We start from the raw sequence: 14,264 nt of genomic DNA, 5'->3' as shown, positions 1-14,264 counted from the left end.
TTAAAGGGGAACTTTGTCTCCCTGTTTTCATCTGAAGCCATTTCCTCATGGGTCTTGTTCCTGCTGTAACTGCCTATCTCTGTGTCTCTCTGCTGTCATAAACCCCCCTCTTCCCTCTTCCCCTCCCTTGCTGCTTCTTCTTCTTCTTCTTCCTCCCTCCTATAGGTCAGAAAACCGACTGTTGCCTTGCCAGGTAGGTGTGGCAAAGGAAGGAAATATGCTCTCGCTCACGCACACACTCACTCATAAACGTGCATATGCATCGCAGCCAGTGGTCTTTGTGGTCGTTTATAGACGTTCTCAAATGTATTTATAATTTGTCTGTTAGGACAAATAGAGCATTACAAGAGCTGTGCATATAAATAGACTTTCTCTGGTGACATAATGACAGAGTGCTGTTACCTCTTTTTCTTTTTTCCCTCTATAGTGGAAGGAGAAATTCAACCTTGCGGAAGCAGGTAATTATCTGAGTCAGGGTGTTTGTGTCTCTACTTTTAACTCAGACCTCATTTTTTCTCAGGAAAATCCAACATCCACAGGGTGAACTGGCGCAGTTGGGTTGTTAACTCACATATATAAACCATCATTCATATATATGGGGGCTTTCCTGTGGCTAAATAATCAAAGGAAGCTTCAGAAGTGGAGAAACACATGTTTGTAGCTCCCCCTTGTGGCACCACTTGGGTTGTGTTTGACATAAACTCACTCCTTATGGAGAAATCAGTTTATTTCCTAATCTTAAAATAAATCTTCAACAAATAAATTGCATTTGTGTTGATATTGAACTGGCTACCAGTATCACACAGTATAATTTGTAGCCAAACCTCACCAGATTTCTGAAAAAAATGAAGAAAAAAATGAGACAAAGGGAAATTGAAATGTGTGGTTTCCTAGCAACAGCTGCACCCATCATGTCTTCCTCATGTCTGATATGGTTTACCCCCTAAATTGGTCCATCTTTGCAAATTGATGTGCAAGCATGTATTATGTAGGGGAAAAAATATCTGTCTGTGGGCGTGTGTGTGTGTGAACATATTTTTTCTACCAATTTCCTGTAGCAGCTTTAATTTACCACAGGTCATTTCTAATTTCTCTATTTTAGGACTCAGGTGAAGCCATTCCGCTGATGGTCGAGAGCTGCATCCGCTTCATCAGTCGCCATGGTGAGGAAATCCTCCCTGTTAGGTGATAGGTTCAGCCCCAGCTTTTTGATTCAGTGATTGGTTGTTGATTTTTTTTTTTTCTCTCATGTGAAGAGTTGGATTGGTTGAGATTTGACTGAATCCAAATATTTTCTGTGTACTTTTTATTGTAAAACTACAAAAGAAAAGAGAAAAATTCAGGTTAGGCATCGACTGCTGTGAGATTCTTGCGGTATGTTAACATTTGGAGGAAATACCACTGTTGAATAGCAACTAAAAACAAAACAAAAATGTTAATGCGATGATAAATAAATGTAGTGCTGTGGCTGCCCTTGTTTTTCATGTCTGAAAATGTTTCCAAGCAGTAAAATTGATCCATCTTTCTGCCTGGTTACTGGCACTTTGCAGTGTGTAGTTCTGTGTTACACAAGTGCAAAAACATTTAACTTTAGAACATCATTAACTTGATAAAAGAGAAAGGTACCACTCCTTTAGTTTTTACACTCTGACTGATTTGAGTTTTGTCCAAGTAGCCATATTTGACTCTGTTATATGTCATTGACTGGCATTCTGCAGTAACAGATTATGGACTTAAACACCAGAGAAAAATCCAGTTACTCCAGCACATTCTTTGGCGTTTAATAATAATAATAATAATAATAATAATAATAAATAAAAAGACATTCAAATCACAGAAATAATAGTTTTTAACATCTCAGTATTCCTGCGGAAAGCTTAGGAACTACGAGGATAACCTTTATGTGTGCTTCTGGGTAGGTCTGCAGCATGAGGGCATCTTCAGGGTGTCTGGATCACAGGTGGAGGTCAATGACATCAAGAATGCCTTTGAGAGAGGTAACATTACAGTCGAAAGTGAGACGTTGCCTCAAACATGTTGTTTTTGGTTTGATTTGTTACATTTCCTCTGTTTCCTTCCTCTTCGTCCCCATGTAGGCGAGGACCCTCTGGCAGGGGACCAGAATGACCATGACATGGACTCTATTGCTGGAGTCCTGAAGCTCTACTTTAGAGGCCTGGAGCACGCCCTCTTTCCTAAAGAAGTCTTCCATGACCTCATATCCTGTGTCTGTGAGTACCGCCACTTCAGCCTCCATACAGCAGCCTCTTAGTCATCACTGACTTATTCACGTTGTGGTTATTTTCCAGCAATGGAGAGTCTTCAGGAGCGAGCGGTCCACATTAGAAAGGTTCTGCAAGGCCTGCCAAGTAAAACGCTCATCATCATGAGATACCTGTTTGCCTTCCTCAACCAGTGAGTAGCAGCACACTCAGAACCTGAATGTCTCCTGCATCAATTAGTGGCTGCGCATTACAAAATAAGCTGGATGGATAAAAGCTGCTTAATATTAATGAGCTCTAAAATAATCTGCAGTTAAATCACAGCTGATACGTCCTACGGCTTACCTTGTTGCGAGGTTATGTGCCACAAAGTTACCATTATAACTCCAGCAATGAAACCAGTGTGTCTCATTAGGTGGGTTTCCATTGTGCTATCCTGAACCTTTATCCCCTTGGATTTAATTACTCTGAAGCCTCAAACTCCCCTGGGCTGCTTGGCGGATGTTCTTCCTGCAGAAAAACTACAACTGATTATTATTGTCACATAATTATACTGTATCTTATGTAAAGTCCTTCTATGCTGTATGCGGAGGTGAAACTGTACCAAATGTTACAATCATATCACAGATGCAGACATCTGCTTTCACTGAATTTGTGACAAAGGAGAGATGAGCGAGATCTCTGATTGAGATTATCTCCCCATGTTCCACAACTGTAACAGTTACCCTTTGAAACCAAATTAAATTGTTTTACATTTTGTAGAATGGTACTGAATTAAGTCTGAGTTATGTCTCTGGACAGTTGTGGTTGTTGCTGCAGCAAAATGTTTGAAAACAATATTTGGTTTGACTGTCTGTATTTACTTTGAACATATATATTGACTAAATAGTTCTGCTATAAACTGGGATTGTCAGAAATTGGCTTTATAGAAACAAAGAGCAACCCTGTCAAGGTATCTAGAAACAGAAATGGCTCTTGTATTTTACACTTTGGTAGCTAAAGATCTTTCTGTCAACTTTGACCCTTTTGCACTGAGTTTTCCACAAATACCAGATTATTTTGGGGCCTAACACCACATCTAAACTTCCTCTAACCTTTGTCACAGGTCAGTGTGGGATGTCATGAAGTATTAAACCGCAAACACAGGAAACTAAAACTTTCCAGATTAATTATTACCTTAATTTCCTCTTTCAAATCAAGTTTATTTTCATGATTCATCGTAGCACACGATAGATCCTTCGCTTTGACATCAGCCACAAACCAAAGCTTCCCATCAAACAAATCCCCGTTGAAGCATGTAGAAGTACAAGTTTTGCTTAGATGGAACGAAACATTTCTTACAACATGTTTGGACACACATGCTTGCATATGGAGAAAATCAATTTGTCACCTTTTGACCTTGAAACCGTGGCAGAGGCCTCATGCAAAGCTGAAGGCATGTTTGGAGAGATGAGGAGGGAGCTGACATTTAAGCCTCCCGGGTAAACCAAGCAGCTCATGTGGAGACAGTAAAGATTCCTCTGACTTGACCGATCTACTGTCATCCCTGTGTTCCTGTTTCTTCTCACTCCTTTAAGCACACATCACCACTTTGTTTTGGATCACCGCAGGAATAGTGGGTGATCTACTTTATTGACACAAATTGTGCATAATAATACAGTTTTATCGTCTTTTTTAACATGTATTTTTGTACTTCACTACTCTGATACACCTTAATAAAATGTGGAGAAACCAATACCCTTCAGAAGACACAGAAGCACTGTTTTTATTTTCTATAAAAACACATACAGCTGTTCTGTGAAGGCCTTAGAGGTTCTTCGGAGATTAATAACGAAGAAACAGCGTCACAAAGACAAAGATGTAGACTTTCCTAAAACTCAGAAAGTTTTAGGAAAGCTTGAAAATTGCTGTTTGCTGAACCAGTCTGAGTAAGCTTGAGCAGTTTTGCAAAAAAGAACGAGCAAAAACTTTGTTCTGGTAGAGATAGACTTGCAGCTGGGATTGCAGTGAAACTTGTTTCTGCAAAGTATTCATTCTGGGCAGGTGATTACAAATGCAGATTTTTATTTGCATAAAACAAGGCGTCCTTTTACCTCCACTTCGAGGTTACTTTGTGCTGGTTTAGAACATAAAACATCAATAAAACTTTGTGATAAAATAGAAAAAAGTTCTAAATGTGTGAATATTTTTGCAGAGCATGTTGTCTGTTTAAGACAGCGGAATAAAAATAATGACAAACCTCCGTCTTTTCTCCTTCCCCCCCAGTCTGTCCCAGTACAGCGAGGAAAACATGATGGACCCCTACAACTTGGCCATCTGCTTCGGCCCCACCCTGATGTCTGTCCCTGAAGGCCACGACCAGGTCTCCTGCCAGGCACACGTCAACGAATTCATTAAAACTATCATCATCCACCACGACAGCATCTTCCCAGGCCTGCAGGACCTGCCAGGCCCTATATACACAATCCCTGGAGCTGGTGACGACTTCTGGTGAGAGCGGGGATACCGTAAAAATATCAGTGAAAATCTGAATCTCAGGGTTCAGGCCCTGGGATGGTCTTTACACGTCTTTTCAAATGGCTGTTGGCGATTTGGGAGGGAAATACTTGAGGAGGGAGTGAAGGATTTATTTAAGGGCTGCCAGGGAGAGATTTAGAGCGGGGGCTACACAGAGCCAGGGGGCCACGGGAATCAGCTTACTGTCCATCACATGGGAGATTAAAGCCCCACCTGACCACAGCAGGCAGCACACAACAGCAAAGGCAATGGTTAATTTTCAATCTCAATCTTGGAGCTTGTTATTGTGATTACTGCCAGTCAGTCAATGAATGTGAATGGGCTTAAATTATGTTATCACGCCGGCAACACCTGGGATTTGTTGAACTTCTATCTTTTGATTTCAGAATAAAAGGACACTCGTGATTTAATTTAATTTAGGTATAAAACGACCTTTAACCTTCCTGTAACTAGATGTATGCCTAGGCCACTTGGATTTATTTTGGTTGGCTGACCGTAGAGTTATCAGAAAAGGCATCCTGAATGCTTTTGTCCCATTTTCCCAAGACATCTTTAACTTTACCAAATATCCTGTATTACTGTGTGTGTGTGTTTTACTGTGTAACAAAGTGTACAGGGGGGAAAAAAACAGAACCTCGTGTCAAAACTCATCAAATTTGACAAGTAGTAACAAGAAAAATAATTTTAAAACATTACCATTTCTTAAAAAGCAGCCCTTTTAGCCCAGATGGCACTGGAAAATATGAACTACTGTGCCTTGGCAAATTATTAAAGAGCCTTAGTTTTCATCACATTCGGCAACTTTGTTATTTGGGAATTTTATGTAAGAGCAAATTAAAATAAAATAGCGTGCCACTGTGACACAGAGGGAAAATGAAAGATCCACATAACACTTTTTCAGATCTTCTTTTGATTTCTCCTCCACTTCACAAGTAAGCCTTCCTTTGTGTCAGTTTATCACACAAATAGAGTCTCAATAAAACACACAGGATATAAACTCCTTTGCAAGGCGTTGAGACTGAAACCTTCACCTCTTTCTTGAACATCCTCTGCTGTGTGCCTCTGCTGCAGTGACAGTCTGCAGTGTGAGCCCCCCCTAGTGGAAGAGCCGGCACCTGACACCGTCTCCGTCAGCCACAACAGTGAAGACGGTGCGTACTTTCACTCTGTTTACTTCAACAAACCCTGTTCTGCTGCTCACTGACTATAATTTTGTCATCATAGCTCCCAACCTGCTTGCTTTAACCTATTAATAATGCATTTTTATCATCACTGTAAGGCAGCAGCACTAAACAGCCTTGCACTAATGTGGCTCTCCACACCTCTCTCTCTCTTTTCTCTCTCTTTTCTCCCTTTGCAACCTGCTTTCTGCCGCTCCACCTGCCTCTGTTGACCCTCCCTCTGAATCTCAGGCACGTTGGCTGTTTCAGAATCTGAACCGGTCGAAGCCATCGGCAAGTTCGACTACACGGGGCGCTCTGGTCGGGAGCTGACGTTCAAAAAGGGCGCCTCTCTCCTGCTGTTCCAGCGAGCCTCCGACGACTGGTGGGAGGGGCAGCACAACGGCGTGGACGGTCTGGTGCCGCACCAGTACATCACCATCCTAGAGACGTAAGATTTTTTCTGGCCTCGTGTCGACGGCTCTGTTATAGATGTTTGTTTTTATTTCCATGTCTTCGTGAATGTTCAGATGTTTCACTTTCAGGACAAAGAGCCCTCTGTTCAAAACCTAAACAGGGAAGCGGTCAAACACATGTTTGACATTTCTGGCCAAACGTCAGAAGTTCACGCACTGTTGGAAATCCCCGTTGCTAAGGAAGTTGAGCAGCAGTGATATAAGCTGCACGTGATTAGAGATCAGTTTCCGTCTCAGCTTAAGACAGGCAGACAGTAGTTTGTAACGTTTTCACAGTTGTGTTTAATCTGACCAAAAGAAAGGTTCGGATTTCCAGACTTTCTCTCTGATAAGTAAGAATACACAGTAACACAATATTGTTGTCTAGCTGTGGTGCGATTCTTGTAGGATTTTGAAGATTACATTATGGTCATGAAAGATGGACACTGTGTCTTGTAAAACTTTTAATACCCCTTTTAGTTTTCCACATTTTGTCACCTCACAACCAGAATCTTTGATATATTTTATAGGAATACGACAAGGAAGAAAACAAAGAGGTACATCGTTTTGAACTGCACAGAAACGGATACACGATTTTGATCGTATTTTGCAGATACATATCTGAACCGTTTGGCATTCATTCAGCACCTTTAAGTCAGTTGTTTTTAAAATCCCCTTTAGGTTTTGTATTCACTTGTCAAAGCCCAGAACTTAATCTGATAGCGAATTTGTGGCAGGACTTGAGCACCCTGACATAGTTTGAATAGTTATGCAAAAAAGAATGCAGTAAAACTGCAGTATGGAGAGGAGCAAGCCAAATGACATGTCCACACAGACTGTATGCTGTGATTGTAGCCAAAGGTTCATCTACTAAATACTGACATCACTTAATTAGTGGTAAATATGTTCATTTTATTTATTAGAAATAAGATTTTACTTTTATTGTCATTTATTTTGTCAAAAAAAAACCCAACTCAGATCTTGTTAATCAAGATTGATTTGTAAAAGCAATAAAAAGTGTAAAACATCCAAGGGGTGAATACTTTTTATACAAACTGTAGCTAATCTCACCATCAGTTCTGATCAGCTTCCCTGTAGCTTTTGGAGAAAAAAAAAACCCCAAAAAAACCACATCCCCACAGCATGATACTGCCACCAAGAATGTGTCCTGATTAATTTGTAAAATCTTCCTTGCCTTCCAAACACACAGTAGGGTTGTTCACATGTGTCCTCACTCTCGGCGGTTTGTTGTGCGATTAGTGCAATGGGTTTTTTTCCTGCAATTTGTCAGATCTGATGCTGAGCGCGGCAGTCCAAAGCCTGAAGTGGACAGCAGGGACCAGCTGGAGGAGAGGGTGTCCACTCGGGGCAGCGCACCGTCTCCCACAGGAGGCCATGTGGCCGACATCTACCTGGCCAACCTCAAGTGGGTTGCATGTCCGCAGAATATTACCATTTAAAATATCTGTGCGTCGGGGATTTCCTGCTGTTCCCTGCCAAGTTCAGTTAAACTCAGTAAGCATTTTGTGTCCTTTAGGCTGAAGAAGCGGCCCGAGCCCGGGAACATCCGGAGAGCGTTCAGGTCAGAGAGCGACAGCATGAGTCCAGCGGCCAGCAGCAGTGGAGCAGGAGGAGCCAGAACAGCGTCTCTCACTGGTGGAGCTCCGGTGAAAGACTCGGGAGACAAACGTCCCGTCAGCGCTCACAACATCCTCAACTCAGTGACTCGGCACTCTTCACTCAAAACAAAGGTACAGTACATGCAGTGTAGATTCTATTCTTCTTTTGCTCCAGACAAAGACATTTTCTTCAGACGCATTGCCTGCTGATGTAGAAGTTTGTAAAATAATCTGCAATGTTTATCACTATTTAATCATAAGAAGTTGTCATCGAATTCAGAGAAAGCCATTTATTCATATTTTAACAGTTAGTTAATTAGTAGTTTTATCAATACACTCTGTGGCAACCAGCCGTTTGAGGACATGTGTGAGTTTTAAATGGCCTGAAATTAAAATGAGTTTGACGCCCCTGGTTTAGGTGGAGAGTCCACAGTTACGGAAGGCGACCCCCGCAGGACGCTCCAAGAGTTTTAGCAACCACAGACCCCTGGACCCTGAGGTCATAGGTCATGTGGAGCTCACCGCACAGGTACGGCTTTTTCCTGCGTTGGAACTCGGTTCTTTTCAACCTCTGTGTTTGCTTACATCATGTCTGCCTGCTGCATTGCAGGACACCCAGGACTCTGCCCTGAGCGAGCTCAGTAAGTTTGAAAGACAAACGCCCTCCAAACACACGCACACCCCCGACGTGGTGCTGGACACACTGGAGCAGCTGAAGGGCATGAGCGGAGGTGGCGGAGCTTCCGAGCCCTCCAGCCCGCTCCACTCCCGTCTGCTGCGGGACAGCGAGGGCGGCCCCTCTTACGTCCACCCGCTCCAGCGCAGCGCCTCGTCGGCGAGCGACGTTCCCTCGTCTTTCCGCCCTCCTAAGACCCAGCCACGGAGCCCCCTGCCATCTGCCACGTCCCCCTCCCTGTCTTCGTCAACGCTCTCCTCGTCCGTGCCGTCCTTCAGGGAGCTGCGTCCACCGGCGACCAGACCGAAACCCGTGGTGTTCCCAAAGGGAGGAGGGACCGGGAGCCCGGCTATGGGCTCTCCAACCTCCATCGTCCCCCCAACGCCGCCTCCTCCGCTCGTGGGCCACACACACTCACTCGCCAACACGCCCCCTCCTCCTCCGCCCCCTCCACAGTCTAATGACAAATCCTGTCCCGCTTAATTTGTCCTGAATTCATTGTAACAATCCTTACAGCTCTTTCAGCGAGTGCAAAAAGCACTTCAGTTGTTTCACATAACCCCTCTACTCACATGTAGCAGTTTCTTAGCAACCTCTTTGGTGTCATTGTCTTTAGCAGGAAAAGTGTGCCCTCTGCTGGCAGCTCTGCTTTGCTGCAAGGTGAAGTTTGGATTTTTCTTTTCCTCTGCAGAAGGATCTCCAAACACCGCTGGATTTTAAAACCTGCAGGGGAACAACATCTGGAGACTTCACACACTCACATTTTTTGGGGGGGTAGCAAGGGTTTGCATAAGATTAAAAAATTACGTTTGAGTGCAGGTGTAAGAGTTATTTACCTTTGACAAGGAGCTCTATGTGTAAAGAACAAAAAGCACTGTTTAATTTTTGTATTATAGACTTGACAGCTTTTTTTTTGTTTTGTTTTTTTGACAACCCTGTGTGTGGAGAAACAGATGGGAGTGTTTGATTTACGAGAACAGACTGCGAAAGCCAAGCTCCCACTTTGAAGAACCGAAACACACCAACTTGCTGCTTCATGAGAGGCAGATGGGGTTTTTATTTTCTCTTCGGAACGATGAGAGAAAGGAAAAACTTGGCCAAATATCAGTGTAACTCACGTGATTAAGAGCTTTATTTACCTCTCCTTCAGTGTTTTAATACATCTGTGTTTTTTTATTATTGCATAACATAAACATGTACCTAATATGGCCAACAGTAATTCTGAATCTAACATAGCAATAAAATAATGAAAGCTAAGAGTTTGGCGGTATGAAGCTGCTGTAGTGCAGCAGCTTTGCCGTGTGTCTGTGTGTAGGGGACCACTGAAACCCAGCGTCTTTATATGGCATTTTTTTTTGGACTGTGCACACATTTTCCCCTAATGTGTGGTGATTTGAGGCAGCTAAACGCCTTTCAGGTTTTTATCATGCATGCTGGGGCCACTCACAGTACCAACTAGCCGAACCCGGGGATACCAGCTATAACACGAGCTCCAAAAAGTCCATCATTTAAAAGTAAAGAAAACATCTTGATCTTGTGTTTTTACTATTTAATAATCATGTTGATAACTGGAAGCATGCAGCTGAGGATCTTCCTGAGTGTGTGCACATGTAAGCACAACCAACCACCTCATCTTCTGTGTTCTCAATTCTATGCCAAGAATTGGTTGGGTGGGGGAAATTATGGACTGTTAAATCTATCTGTATGCATGTGTGTAAGCGTGCACATGCATGGATAGAGAGTACTTATGCACCTCCCCAGCCTGCATATAAATGAATGCCAACTGAAAACTACATTCAGGAGACACGTGGGACGGCAGTTCTCAATATCCTGAAAATGTGTCATTTACAGCTGCAAGTGTATTTCTATTTCCCTTTAGTTGTTCTTTTTTCACATTTTTGCCACATTAAAACCATTATATTAAATATATTTTAATGGAATCTTATAGGATCAACTCAACACAAAGTAGCTCATAATTGTGAAGTGGAAGGAAGGAAACAATGGGGTTTGATTTATCCAATACGCCCCAGCAGTCTTCAGTTTCCTTCAGAAGTCACCTAATTACTAAAGAGTCTGAGTGCAATTTCACCTCAGTATAAAAACAGCTGTTCTGCAAAACAGTGATGGATAATTGTCGCATTGTAGAATTGTGATGTATGATGATAAATATCAAATATAACTGATGATGTTTGCAAAAATCCCAAAACTGACAGTATGGTTAGTTCATTTTACTGTTTGAAGAATTATTTTCCTTGTTGACTCCATGAGAGAGTCAGTATATATCAGTACAAACGAATATATGATTAATTGCAATTACTGTGTGTTGGTTGGTGACCATATACACTGACAGACTTTTACTGTTATCACAATAAATCCTGTAGAATATCATAAAAGTTTATGTTGTTATTCCATTCCTACCGTGAAGGCCTCAGAGGTTTGCTGGAGAACATTTGCGAACAAACAGCAACTTGAAGCCCAAGGTTCTTATGGGAGAATCTGCTGGCAGCTCCAAGTAGTAATGGTACCCTTCACAACAAATCTGGTATTTATGGAAAGAAAGTCAAAGTGGAAAGCAGTTTGACCAAGATAATTTAGCAGAAAGAGCAAAAAATTTGTGAGAATGTGTTAAACATGAGCTTTGTAGCCTACATACACAATGGTGACACTGCAAATCAGTCTATAGAAAGCATATTTGGAGTAGGGCATGGTGCTGGCAGCACTGTGCTGCTCTTCAGCAGGGATAAGGAAGCTGGTCAGAGTTAATCAAAAGATCGCAAAAGGCTAAATGCAGGACAATCCTGGAAGAAAACCTGATGTTCTTCTCCCAGCAGTATTGTAGACCTGAGACCAATTAAGGACCTGTAACAAAACTTGAAAGGAGATGTTCACAGACACACCAGTTGGCAAATCCATGTCTATAGACTTTCAGCTGTGATTGCAGCAAAATCTGGTTCTACACAAAATTAATACAAGAGACTGATTACAAATGCTCACCATAATTTTCAAATTTTCCCTTGCAAACTTTTCAAACCATTCACCTTTCACGTTATGCACCACTTTGTGCTGGGCGATCATGGAAAATCCTACAAAAAAAAAGAAATAAAATAAAACACTCAAGTTAATGGTTGTAGCGTGACAAACTGTGAAAAGATTTAAGGGATGCTGTTACTTTTGCACTGTAAATGAGGAACAAACCAGCTAAAATAGCTGATGTGTTGTCTTCAGTCATAGTAGCAACCCTGGCATTGGCAGACAAGCTTGCTGTTATTAAAAAGACAAAACCAACATTTCTGGCCTTTTTTTTTTTTTTTGTCTTATTTGCCCTTTGCAAAAATGAATTTGCATTATGTGAAAAAAAAAGTGAAACTCACAGTAAGAGAGAGCACACATCCATGCCTTTTCTGTGTATGTTCCCCTTTTTGGAAACATTACCTGGGATCACAGCTTCCCCTCTCCCCCCCGCTCTACAGCGCAGTCTGCATTCCTGTAATGAACTGTATCTGTCAAGTCTCTTTGAAATCTTTGTATAGTTTTTGTGCATACCTGGTGTATTTGTGTTGCTCTTACCTCAATATCACAACTGGAGGGACTGTGAACTGCAGAACCATTACTGTTCACGCGTACAGTACAAACATGCATGTGGGTGGTTGGTGCATTTGTGAAAAGGCGCAAAAGATCTTCTGTGAACTCTAATCAGTTATTGTGCACTTGGCTTGCATGTGGACTAACTGTGTGGGAATGATGTGTTGGAGTTGAATATTGTTGATGAGTATGCATTTTTTTTGTGTGTGCATTTGGGGGGGGGGGGGTAATCACAGAACTAAAAAAAAAAGACAATAATGTCAAATCTATTTATAGTTGTCTCTGTATTACTGGAGAATCATGTGCTCAGATGTACTTTGTATATACAATGTTGTACATTACAGAGGTACACTTTTGGTACAGTATTGTACAGTAATAGCAATAGTAGTTTAATCAAACAGGCCTTATATAATTCTATGTGTAGTTCTTGTAGTAGATCTGTTTTTTTTTAATAAACATGGCTTGCTATAAGATTTGTTGATCCACTGAAACACACACACAAAACACACCCACAGCTGGATCACAAAGGTAACGTATAGTTAGACATATCTATCTCAAAACAGGATAGAAAGAGCTCTCAAATGTTTTTGTATCAAGAAAGTGGTTTTCTACTCATGTAGACTTTTGATATCTCTAGCAAAGATATGTAGAAAAAAATGCATCAATTTCTGCATTAGCATATTATTGCACTGGAAAATTTTAGAAATACTCAACCTTTAATTTTAGTACACATATGTAGATATATACCACTTAGAAAAAGTATTTGCCTCTCCACATGTTGTTTTTGTTTTTACATTTTTTAATCTTAAATTTTTCAGATGAGCAAAATCATAATACAGTCAAAAACTGAGTAAACATAAATTGCAATTTTCAGCTACTGATTTCCTGATCGAGAAAAAAAAAGACATTCAAACCAACCAAAGGCATCCCTGTGGTAACCAAGCAATGAATAAACAAACTGAGGCAAACTGTCTAGCTAACACTAGTCCAGTGTCTCTCTACCAGGAGACAAGATAACCACACCCATCGCTTCTGGCACTACATTACTCACTATTGACATTGTGACATTCAGTGTTGCCTCTGTCTTACAGAGATCTCTCTTGAGGTATAGAGTCCACTTTGGTTTTGCAAATCGTTCCAGCTCATCTAGTTTGCATGGCACCTTAAGCACTCACCATAGATTCTCAATGGGATTGAGATCTGGGCTCTCAGATGTGGAGTGGCCCTCAGATCGGGGCTCTGAGGGCCACTCCATATATTTTGATTTTCAAGTCCCTTAAAAGATTTGTGAGCAAATTGGAGGTATGCTTTGGGATATCTTGTTGAACGACAACAAGATACCCCAGATCTGGCCAAATGCGAGTCTTGCAACAGGTTTATTTAAATTATTCTTCCAAATGCCAACATTTTGCTCGTTTCCATGATGCTCATCGTGCCTGAAGAAGCAAACCACCAGTAGGTGTAACTGGGTTTTAGGTTTGAAGGCTTCTCTCTTCCTTTCCCAAGCAAAAGCAACATCACTGTGCCTAAAGAGCTCAAGTATAGTCTCATCAGCCCAAGGAAACACACTTCCAAACCATATCACCATGTTTCAAATGTTCATGGGTAATAATTTGTTTCAGCAGTTGAGTCTTTCTTGGATGGTGACCTTAAACCCTACATGGTGAAGAGCTGTCACTGCTACTTTCCTTGTCACACTGATTCCACCTATTCCACAAGAGGCCAGCTGAGCAATACTCATCTTGGTAGAGACCCGGAGGTCCTTATCGGCATCTCTGGTTATTTTTCTCTCAAGTTATTAAAATGTTGTTGTTACGCCCATGACAGAATTTGGGACTTCATGTTTTGCCATGGAGTGTAGCTTTCATTCACAATAAACGTCTAGTATTTTCTTTCTGAGATTAACACTAACTTTTTTTTTTGGCAGGATCAATGTACTTCTTACGAAATGTCTCAGAGTAGTCCAAGTGTTCAAGTAAAGCAAAGGAAAGTTAATCTTCTTGGCCTTATTGTTTTTCAGGTTTCATGTTGCA

General features: G+C 41.5%; 1 protein-coding gene across 5 annotated transcripts in view; it reads left to right on the top strand.

The window, feature by feature from the left end:
* srgap2 (SLIT-ROBO Rho GTPase activating protein 2) overlaps positions 1-11,037 on the top strand; it is a 62,756-nt gene extending 51,719 nt beyond the window's left edge. For 3 of the 5 annotated variants that reach the window (XM_044121354.1, XM_044121350.1, XM_044121352.1), the window contains exons 11-23: positions 166-193; positions 428-458; positions 1,103-1,163; positions 1,920-1,997; positions 2,097-2,231; positions 2,310-2,415; positions 4,488-4,712; positions 5,811-5,890; positions 6,152-6,350; positions 7,646-7,780; positions 7,892-8,105; positions 8,392-8,502; positions 8,584-11,037. In XM_044121354.1, the coding sequence (XP_043977289.1) occupies positions 166-193; positions 428-458; positions 1,103-1,163; positions 1,920-1,997; positions 2,097-2,231; positions 2,310-2,415; positions 4,488-4,712; positions 5,811-5,890; positions 6,152-6,350; positions 7,646-7,780; positions 7,892-8,105; positions 8,392-8,502; positions 8,584-9,132 (1,952 nt within the window). In that variant the 3' untranslated portion in view covers positions 9,133-11,037. The remainder of the gene's footprint in view (positions 1-165; positions 194-427; positions 459-1,102; positions 1,164-1,919; positions 1,998-2,096; positions 2,232-2,309; positions 2,416-4,487; positions 4,713-5,810; positions 5,891-6,151; positions 6,351-7,645; positions 7,781-7,891; positions 8,106-8,391; positions 8,503-8,583) is intronic. The other 2 variants (XM_044121353.1, XM_044121351.1) reach the window with 2 other exon arrangements.
* Positions 11,038-14,264: the final 3,227 nt, after the last annotated feature.

This window comes from Gambusia affinis, linkage group LG07, assembly GCF_019740435.1.
Source record: "Gambusia affinis linkage group LG07, SWU_Gaff_1.0, whole genome shotgun sequence".
Taxonomy (NCBI): domain Eukaryota; kingdom Metazoa; phylum Chordata; class Actinopteri; order Cyprinodontiformes; family Poeciliidae; genus Gambusia; species Gambusia affinis.
This window is presented reverse-complemented; position numbering and strand designations above follow the sequence as displayed.